Source organism: Oculina patagonica, chromosome 4 (genome assembly GCF_052425735.1).
Source record: "Oculina patagonica isolate OP01 chromosome 4, crgOcupat, whole genome shotgun sequence".
Lineage (NCBI taxonomy): Eukaryota > Metazoa > Cnidaria > Anthozoa > Scleractinia > Oculinidae > Oculina > Oculina patagonica.
This window is the reverse complement of record NC_135761.1, coordinates 2743973-2754437: the sequence shown is the minus strand read 5'-3', so window position 1 is coordinate 2754437 and position 10465 is coordinate 2743973. Positions and strand designations below refer to the sequence as shown.

Below are 10465 nucleotides of genomic sequence, written 5' to 3'. Positions count from 1 at the left end.
GAAGCCATCAGTAGTTGTTCCCTTGTACAATGTTACATAATTAATTAACAGCCACATAGAAATATTATGCTCAGTGGCTACATTTGAGTTGTCACAGTTCAAAAAGTGCTAGTTAAAACAGTTCGTGTTCCTACTTACTTGAACTCAAGCTGAAGGAAAAATCAAACAATCCCTCGTAGCCACCTGGTTGAATAAAATAGCACAAATTGTAATCATTTAAAACAGCTTGTCTACAGTAATAACCTTTATAGAGATTAACCTTCATCGCTTCTATCTCAATAAAACTGATTGTGGAAGCGAGGTGAAAAAATGTACAGGTTATTTCTCGGCTATTTTTTTGCTTTGGTGTTTGATTGACAACTGGTGTCAAACTGATGATTTGACCCTGTTTTTGAAATAAAGATTATCCATCTATCCATCCATCCAAATAAAGATTATCCATCCATCCAATGGCCAAGCCAGGCGCCTTTCTTCCGAATCTAGCACCTTATTATAGGAATATAACGAAGCATTTTAACAACGCGAACAAAATTTACGCGTAATAAAATTAACGCGAATTTTGGAAAAGTTCTGGTTAAATGTTTATAGGAAAAGTGTTTACATCAATAAAATTAACGCGAATTTTTGAATTCGCGTTAATGATATGTATCGTTAGTTTCCTATGATAAGGTAGTTAAAAACAGATTATATAAATAATGCCAAAATTGTTTTCTTACCTTTCGCTGTAACATCGACGTTCAATTTTTCTTGATACCGTTTTGTTCCACCAAAGATCTTAGATGATTTCGACATCGAACACACTTGACGTGGTTCATAGCAGATCTGGTCTGGGACTGCCTTACCATCGTCGTTTGTTAACTTTAAAATTTTCCTGACGGTATCAAGTCCCGGATCAACTCCGCCTAGTTCAGTCTTACCCTCAGGGTTTCCCTTGAGCAAGTTGTAACTTACGCCAATGAATGCCAGTCCTTTTGGATTTTTGTTTCGTTGGCAGTGTGATCTGGGATCTGGGTCCGGGTCAGATTGTGGCTCTTCTCCTGAAAATTCAGGGTCTTCATGGTTTGGACGTCCACAGGAATACCACGGACACAGGACAGTGAAAAGCAGTAAACCGCCAAATGTTATTAAGGATGGCTTCATTTTCTTGTGTACCTGCAAAGAGAATAATTGATGGTTCTCTATTTCAATATGAACGTTAAAAACAATACCTTGAAGCTGGTTTTTATACTGAAACAACGCACAAAGGTTGATTTCGTATTAAACGTATTTTACAATATCTGGAAAAATCGAGTTAAACGAAGGACTTTTATTTAATGTGAATTTTCTTTCTTAATCAGAATAACTTTGAGCTTGAATTTTGAGGGTAAAGAGATTCAGAAATATTAGAAATAACAATCCATTAATCAAAATATGGGCGAAAAAGCCATCCACAAAAAATCCCCGCAATGAAATATATTTATTTACGTTTTGATTTACACATTATTGGAAACGTTGGATTATAATAATAATAATAACCCTATAAAAAATTTGGTGAATTTGTGTCACAATAAACACTTTTCATCCTTAAAGCAGATCCAGGAGTAATAACAATTACACTTATACTTGAAAGCTTTGATATTGCCTTTGAGAAGTGACTTTTCTAGGGCATAAAATGGAGATTTACGTGAAATTAAAGGTGGTTAAACGTGACTTAAAGTTCGTTATCCAACTTTACACCATCAATTAAATGTTCTTAAAGGTGGTTAAACCGACCTTTACGCTACCGTGTGTAAATGTGATTTAAAGTTGGTGTAAAGAAGTCTCATTACATGTCTTTACACTTGAGTGTAAAGCTGGTATAAAGGTCAGCTTTAAAAAAATGTAAAATAAGCGTAAAGCTGATTAAATATCAAATTTACGCCAGCTTTACGTGAGCTTTATATCACAGTAAAGTTATGTTTTCATGCTGTGATAAATAATGATATCCGTGGCACATTATTGGAAAGAGTACAAAAAGCTTATTTGTTAACTTGCAGGTGGCAAGTAACACGGTACATAATTTCTCCGAAAATGACAAGCAGTGCATGAACTTCAATGCTTGTTAGAAAAAAAACACCTGCCCTTTTTGTCAACATGTTTATTCCTTTAAAAATCTTCTTTTAAAAAAAATTTATAAGTCCTTAGCATTCCAAACGGTAGAGAAGTTAATTTTAGGGACATCAACACCAATCCATGCATTTCCAAAAAATGACATTACAAAAAGATCATTTGTGGATGGAAAACGTATTTCGATCGATTCACCGTAAAATATCTTTACCAAAAGAGTAAAAACCCATAGCTACTAAATGGGTCAGCTCGTTAATGTTTAACTGTTCTGCTTTCAAATGTTCTAATTTCAAACTGTGTTTAACTTAGACAAAATTGTAAATTAAATACCCTTAATGTGTGACAGAGAAAGGTTTACCAAAATGGCTCAAAACTGTGTATATTCTAACATTCAAAACGTGACAAAAGTCTGATAAGTAGTATTTTGGTTGGTTGTTTACACGATTATTCTTACTTTAACTGAACATTAACGCGTATTTGTAACTTGAACTCGAGTTTACTGTAGCAATATGCCATAAAATTGAAATAAACAAATCTAATTTTTATTTATAGGTTTTTTCTAAGATCACTAATTTTAATCAGCGGAGAATTCACAATAAATATATCACAAAATTGTCAGAAAATTGTGCCTTCATCATAATTTCGTATTCGAAACACTTATTTCTTTTTTGATTAAGTCCGAGAAGGTTTAGTAAAAGTTGGATAAAAAGATTCCCTCGGAAAAAAGGCGCCCAAATCTCAGAGCCAAAATCCCTTCGGACAATATCCACTGAACATAAGCCAATTGCCTTAGATTTAGTTCATTTAGAAAAATATAACTTCTTCCGTTTACGAGCCCTCTAATTGTAAAGCTTTTTATGCAATAATGTCTTGAGATGTTGAGATGTTATTTTAAAACTTTAGAATTAGTTTTCAGCTTTATATAATTAAGTTTAGTGAGTTTTACCATACGGTATCCTTGTATAGAAAATTTAAACGTAAAATTCCTTTCGATAATAAGGCCTCAGGAAATAAGGTAATGGTCTATTATGAGAACTTTACAATAAATACGTAAACACAATGTTCATCAGACAAGATTCAAACCAGATAAGAGTAATGCAAGGAGAATAGAAATTTGTACCTTTTGTTGTCCAGCAGGACTGCTTCGAGTGAAGTATCTAAGAACTGTGTGTTTCAGGCAACAAAGGTGAAGTTTACAAGCTAAAGAAATGATTTCTTAATGATTCAGGTATGCATACATTCACGTGTCTCGTGGCATATCTTTTGAACATATCAAATAAAAGCCAATCGTAGCAGTTTGCGTGTAAAAAGATATTTGTTTTATCCTCAGGTCATTGTAAACAGAGTATGAATGCATCAATGAAACCACATGAACTCTATTGTTTAAAATAACTCACTGGTTTACCATCATAACAGCTTTCTACAGCTAGGAACAGATGATGATTTTAAGATTCGTTGAAACGTGGGATTAGTGAATTCGGATGAGATCATAAAAATATCAAAGAAACCAATGTTCATACAGTTTGATTAAAGAAACAGCATCAAAATCAGTTATCATCCGCTTCGATTTGCTTATTATTGCAAACCTTGTATTTAAAACGAACGACAAAAAGCCCCAGTACCTTTCCTAAAGAAAATGAATGTTATACACATAGTTTTGAATTGAAATGGCGTCCTACAAATATTTAATATCTGAGATTGGTTGATATTCGTGAAATGACATTTTTTCTTTTAGAAACAGTTGAGGGTGAATCAATGATATATTTAAAAAAAAAAAAACAGTTCATGTGAATTGATTCAGAAACATTTTTCCTCTTTTTTACTGATCTGACAAGAAAACAAACTTTTTTGCACGCAACCTGCTCTATAACCAGCTTTATTTGACTTGTTCAAAACATATATCACAAATTAGCATAATTACCAGAGGAGAATTCAATTCTGATCTATTTAAAACATTGGGAATTTTGCAAATTAACTACTAAGGCTTTTGGACCAAAACTATTTTCAAGAGATGGTTTTCAAGGCATTAGAATTGATCGTTAACATGGTGGTTTTATAGATGAAACGCGCCGCCATTAGGCATGAATAGATTGTGCTAGTAAATTCATGAAAAGTTGCTTCACAATATACCCAAAAGTTGCTCTAAAGTTGCTCAAATATCAAAAAGTTGCCACCAAAATTTAGAAAAGTTGCTTGCTCTCTAGAGTCGTTATGTTTTAGATAAATACTTAAAACGTAAATGTCGGAATAATTTACAATTTCCTCGTCTGAAATTTCATCTGATTGCGATGCCATAAGTGACTCGCACTAAAGCAAGTACCAAGATGGCCGGCGGCAGGCTCTATGTAACAGCTAATAAGCGCTGGATTAAAGCGCCCGTTAGATAGATAGCCGATGTCCAGATTTCGTGGGCTTAAAGCAAGTGTTATTTTATTGTCATTTTTTGTTTATCCTTAGTTTAAAATATAATCAGTTTTGATAAAACCAGTTTTAATAAAATCCTTCGAAATGAAACGACCATTTATGGTTTGGATCAATTTTATATCAATTTGTTGCTCAAAAGTTGCCAAGGAAGGCAAAAGTTGCCCTAGGTTGCTGGTACTACAAAAAGTTGCTCAAAACGCTAAAAGTTGCTCAAAAGTTGCCGAGCACAATCTATTTATGCCTAGCCGCCATGTACTTAGTCAGATCGACTGGCAAAACATTATTTAGGTCTCTTCTCACCGGAGCTAGTAATTTCGAGTGGATTCCCACAATTGCTCAGAAGTCACCAACGGTTAAACAAAGGTACCAGATATCTATCTTTTTCGTGGTACTTGTTTTGTTCCGTTTTATTGCAAAAACTTGAGTGTAAATTACGATTTCAATCGATGAATAAACTGGTTTACACGTATGCAAGCGAGCACTTGTGTTTGTTGTTTTCGTGTTTTCTATTGTTATTTTGCAGTTCTTGATATTCACCTTTGAGAATTATACTAAAACAGTTATTCGCCTCAGGTTCAGTGATTATTGTTGAACAATCTCCTCGACGTAATTAAATATGTGACTGAACACGTATCTGAATAGTTAAGCAATCATTTCTTTAGCTCTTGAATCTTGCCTTGAACTGAGAAGAATTACTAGCAAAAGCATTCTCCGTACAACAAACAGGGCATCTAGTGTAAAGGTATTTGATTTGCATTAACTTTAAATATTGTGTTTACTTATCTACCTTAGCTGAGAAACTATTGGTCTCACATATTTACTTATTGACTTGCTCCTTGTAGTCAAACACTGTTCCACAGTTGACTCTTTTAAATCGAGACTAAAAAAATTTCTTTTTAACAGCGTCTATATTTGATTAGGTGCAGAACTTAAATTGTAAAAAGGCATGATTGAGATTCTCACAGGTCGTAAAATGCGTTTTTTAAGCACCTTTTTTTAGATTTATATGGTTTCATAACCTGGGGGGGAGGTACTTCCTATAATGGCCTATACGGGGAGGCTCCGCCCGAAAGGGGTACCTTTTTTAGGCTTCAGGTATATAAAAGGGTAGGGATTTCACGATTTTAAGTATATGAAAGGGTATGGAAATCTGTCATTTAGCTATTTAAAAGGGCCTTTAATTAAAATATTTCGAACAGACGCAATTTATGGCTGTATTATTTTAATTTATTAAGCGCTACATAAGAATGACAAGAAAACGTCATATTTTAAGTCCACGCCATGTCTCTTAGGTATATGAAAGGGGTACCTTTTTTCAGTTAAAGGTATACGAAAGGGGTACAATTTCTGTCAAAAATGGTATATAAAAGGGTAAGGGGTTAGAACTTGGGGCGGAGCCTCCCCGTATAAAACTTTTTTGAGTACCCCCCCCCCCGGTTTCATAAACGCGTAATTGTTTTTAAATGCGAAGACCCATTATATGGGAGAGAGTCTAAATTGATCTACATTTCATCATAATGAAAGTCTAACGGCCAGTGTCGGAGAACGAGCTAAACTGCCGGTAAAGTTCGGATATTGGGGCTGCGATGCAGGCTATAAATTTTAGTCCGTGCAGTTAATTTTAGGTGGGGAAGGAATCACCACTAGAGGCCAAGTTAGTCGTCACTCTTCGAATCACAAAACATGATCGATAAATAACAATAATGGGAGTTTACAGTGGGATCTTCCACTAAGTGGCTCTTCTTGATCCCACTGATTCCAGATCGAATTTGAATTTGAAAGTGTTGGTTATTGTGGAGGGAGGAAAACCGGAGAACCGGGAGAAAAACCCTCGGAGCAAGGACGAGAACCAACAACAAACTCAACCCACATAAAAGAGATATTTGTTTTATCATCAGGTCATTGTATACAGCGTATGAATGCTTCAATGGAACCACATGAACTCTATTGTTTAAAATAACTCACTGGTTTACCATCATAACAGCTTTCTACAGGAACGGATGATGATTTAAAGATTCGTTAAAACGTGGCATTAATGAATTCGGATGAGATCATAAAAATATCAAAGAAACCAATGTTCATATGGCAAATGTTATCTTGGGGTGATCTGACATTTTTCCCGGTATAAAACTGCCAAAGTTATAAAGCTTTTTTTTAAAAATATTGCCTCAAAGGATTCTGGGAAATTTTTGAAGATAATTATAATTTACTTTTTTATTTATTTTTATTAAAAAAGTGGCCTTAGGGAACCCAGTTTTAAGAAAAATAAAAATATATTATGATTGTTATTACCATTATTATTATATATTTTCTTTTGCCAGGTTTAAAGCTTTTAAGGGTTCTTGTTCTAGTTGTTTTGTGGGGGAGTTTTGTGGCGGGTCACCTATTGATTACCTCACTGACAAATATAATTTAATCTTATTCTTGATGAAGGAACGTTTCCTGATTGTTGGTAGATACATAGGGTAGAATGTTTCATCTCATCTCAAATTAAAAGAAGTCAGTAATCCACGTCTTGCTACCTTTAATAATTTTATCAGTTTTCACTCCTTCTTTAGTGAGAAATACTTCAAAGTACGATAAGAAACCCTTTACTCTAAGCCGAAAAATGTAGAAAAAAACCCGCTCAAATTCTTTGGCGTTCTGAGATTTTCGAGAGTATGATAAATGACTTTGAATTTTTTTGTTATGTGAAAATAAAAAGAAATTTGTGCGATAACCTTGATTATCTAAAGTAACGTTCAGTCACTTAAAGTTGTCATTCTTTTTATATAATGTTCTATTTAATTACCTTTGGAGTTCTGACTAGATTTAGGTGCTGACAAGAAAGAAGAAAGCAAAGAACGATTAAAAATGTTAGCCAAAATAATATCTAAACAAATAAAATCGAGATCTAAGTTATTTTCCCTGCGCAAAAAAATACATTCTATGTTCCTTGAGTAAAGTTTCCTGAAAAAAAAGGCCTACAATATCAACGCGCCCCTGTTTTGAAATTTCGATTGCATTGATTTGTTTTTGTTATCGATGATTACCAAAATGTACCAACTTATCAAAGTAGTGATATCCTCGGCCGATTCAAAAAGTCAAATACTTCTTTTGTGTGTGTGTTCACTCTGCATTCCGGGTGAAAAAATATTACACATCTGCTGAAGTTCTTCCTGTCAATTCTGGGAAATTTTAAGATTATTTTGCCAGAACAAAACTCTCTCAAATTACTGATAACCCGTTCTCTGCACCAGTTTACTACGTTCATGAAAGTCAAGAAACCGTAACTTGCCACCTGTGTATTCTTATTGTTGGCATCTCCACACCTATCGTGAGAAACACTTCAAAAGCTAACTCTACTGTTAAAAAAAACTGGGTGATGTTTGTTTACTTCGCCGTCCTTCGAATAAACAAGTTTGGCAAAATTATTAACACGATAAATTGATAGCAAAAATAATTGGTTTTGGTTTGAAAAAAATTTCAAACCAAAACACAAACTTAAACCACAATCCTCGCGTAAACACTTACTTGGAACCAAGTTACATAGGGCTGAAAAACACGTCCTCCTTGTAGCGAAACTTGCCTTATCACCAAAAACGCAAAACTTGGAGAATGACTGTCAGTGTTATTCAGTAGTCAAAAGTCGGGCTTTGACGGCGAATAACAATCTTTTAAATAGTATCTGAAGATTTTTCAAAACCAAACAAAACTGTCCTTCGTCACCTTGGCACAATTACGAAAAACGAAAAAAAGGTTTGATATCTATAGTTTCAGAAAATTGAGAGTGACCTAATCTCTTTCCTTATTGGAGACCTTTGTTTAGGTATTGAGCCATTGGCGACCCATTGGCTCTTTAACATTCTTTTGTTGTGATTTGTATTGTTCTATTTTAGTAGAATTACCAATCCTTGTAAAAGATTTATTAAAGTATTTTCAAGTGTTTTTCACTATAGGTGTCCTGAAACTAACAATAAAAACCTACAGGTGACAGGGTATAGATCACTGACTTCAGCAAATAAAGAAAACTGAAACCAGAACGGTACGCACTTGGACAACCTGCATGCACTCTGGAAAACAGGAAAAGAAAAAGGAAAAAAACTTTGCAAAGTTTTTTTACTTAATTTATTTTTTCTCCTCTCCTATAAATGGTATTTTCACATGGTTTTAAGTAACGTTCATCACTTAAAGTTGTCATTCTTTTTATATTATGTTCTATTACCTTTGGAGTCCTGACTAGATTTAGGTGCTGACAAAAAAGAAGAAAGCATTCATGAAAGTCAAAAAACCGTAACTTAACACCTGTGTATTTTTATTGTTGGTATCTCAACACCTATTGCCACACCTACTTCAAAAGCTAACTCTACGGTTAAAAAAATGGGTGATGTTTGCTTATTTCGCCGTTCTTCGAATAAATAAGTTTGGCAATATTATTGACACCATAAATTGATAGCGATATACTCAGTGACAGAATGCGTTGAAAGTTGAGCGAGATACTTCCGGCTAAAGGAAACAACTTTGCAAAGTTTTTTGACTTAATATATTTTTTCTTCTCTCCTATAAATGGTACTTTCACATCGTTTTAAGTAACGTTCAGTCACTTAAAGTTGTCATTCTTTTTATATTATGTTCTATTACCTTTGGAGTCCTGGCTAGATTTAGGTGCTGACAAGAAAGAAGAAAGCAAAGAACGATTGGAAGTGTTAGCTAATTATAAAATTACATTCAAATAAATAAAATCAAAATCTAAGTTATTTTCCCTGCGAAAAATATTACATTCTATATTCTTTGAGTAAAGTTTTCTAAAAAAAGGCCTACCATATCAACGCGTTCCCATGTTTTAAAATTTCGATTGCATTGATTTGTTTTTGTTGAACATAATGATTACCAAAATGTACCACTTGTCAAAGTAGTGATATCCTCGGCCATTCAAAAGGTGAAATACTTCTTTTGTGTACGTGCTCATTCTGCATCCCGGGTAGAAAAATATTACACATCTGCTAAAGTTCTTCCTGTCAATTCTCGGAAATTCTAAGATTATTTCGCCAGAATAAAACTTTCTCAAAATAAAACCCGTTCTGTGGACCAGTTTCCTACATTCATGAAAGTCAATAAACCGTACCTTACCATCTGTGTATTTTTATTGTTGGTATCTCCACACCAATTGCCACACCTACTTCAAAAGCTAACTCTACGGTTAAAAAAAATGGGAGATGTTTTCTTATTTCGCCGTTCTTCGAATAAACAAGTTGGGCAATATTATTGACACCATAAATTGATAGCGATATATCAGTGACAGAATGCGTTGAGTGTTGAGCGAGATACTTCCGGCTAAAAAAAGTTCAATTTTCAGGCGCTTGTACGAATGTTGCCAAACACTTCAACTGCATCTAATAGCCAACTCTACACTACATGTAAACTAAGGAGTCCTTTCAATCCTCTCAAAACAGGTCATAAGCTAAGTGTTTAGTCTGGCAAACTTGTGCTTATAGATGACAGCGACTGTCTCATCAGGTTATTTTGTGACACATGTCAGTGGAATATTTAAAGTCTGAATAACAGACGAGATGTTTTTCAAATAAAAATCGCCAAATTTACAGACACTTGCATAGCTGCCACGTAGCTATACAAAACAAGCGCTTGCATCGCTTAAACCAGCTTTCAATCTGTCTCCTTTCAACCAGACATCACGGCTATACTTCAAACGGAAATTTCAAGAAGCCTGTTTTTATTTGCCATCTGAGAATCTTTTCAATCAGAATCTCTCCTTTTTCTCTTCCCTTCTCTTCTTCTCTTCCTTCATCAAGACCTTTATTCTTTTTTTACGGACTGTCGAGGGTTTCAATGTTGGTTCTCTAATTCAAAGTCAAGAACTTTTCAAGGTACGTACAAACCTTTCTTGAGCAATTTTCTACATTTACTGAATTCAGTAGACCATATCTTGGTACCTGTGAATTCCCATTGTTGAAATCTT

General features: G+C 34.3%; 1 protein-coding gene across 1 annotated transcript; it reads right to left on the bottom strand.

The window, feature by feature from the left end:
* Nucleotides 1-130: 130 nt before the first annotated feature.
* On the bottom strand, nt 131-9327 carry LOC144651155 (uncharacterized). The gene is made up of 5 exons (XM_078511043.1): nt 9310-9327; nt 9130-9156; nt 7301-7327; nt 717-1152; nt 131-183 (listed from the first exon to the last, which is right to left on the bottom strand). The coding sequence occupies exons 1-5, from the start codon at nt 9310-9312 to the stop codon at nt 131-133; spliced, it is 546 nt and encodes a 181-aa protein (XP_078367169.1). The 5' UTR covers nt 9313-9327.
* Between the last annotated feature and the right edge of the window lie 1138 nt (nt 9328-10465).

What these genes read in the sequence shown, in the direction of transcription:
- LOC144651155 (XM_078511043.1), bottom strand. An exon ending in ATCTAGCCAGGACTCCAAAG is followed by an intron (nt 7,328 to 9,129) that starts GTAATAGAACAT and finishes CTTTCTTGTCAG; the next exon opens with CACCTAAATCTAGTCAGAAC. An exon ending in ATCTAGTCAGAACTCCAAAG is followed by an intron (nt 1,153 to 7,300) that starts GTAATTAAATAG and finishes TTCTCTTTGCAG; the next exon opens with GTACACAAGAAAATGAAGCC.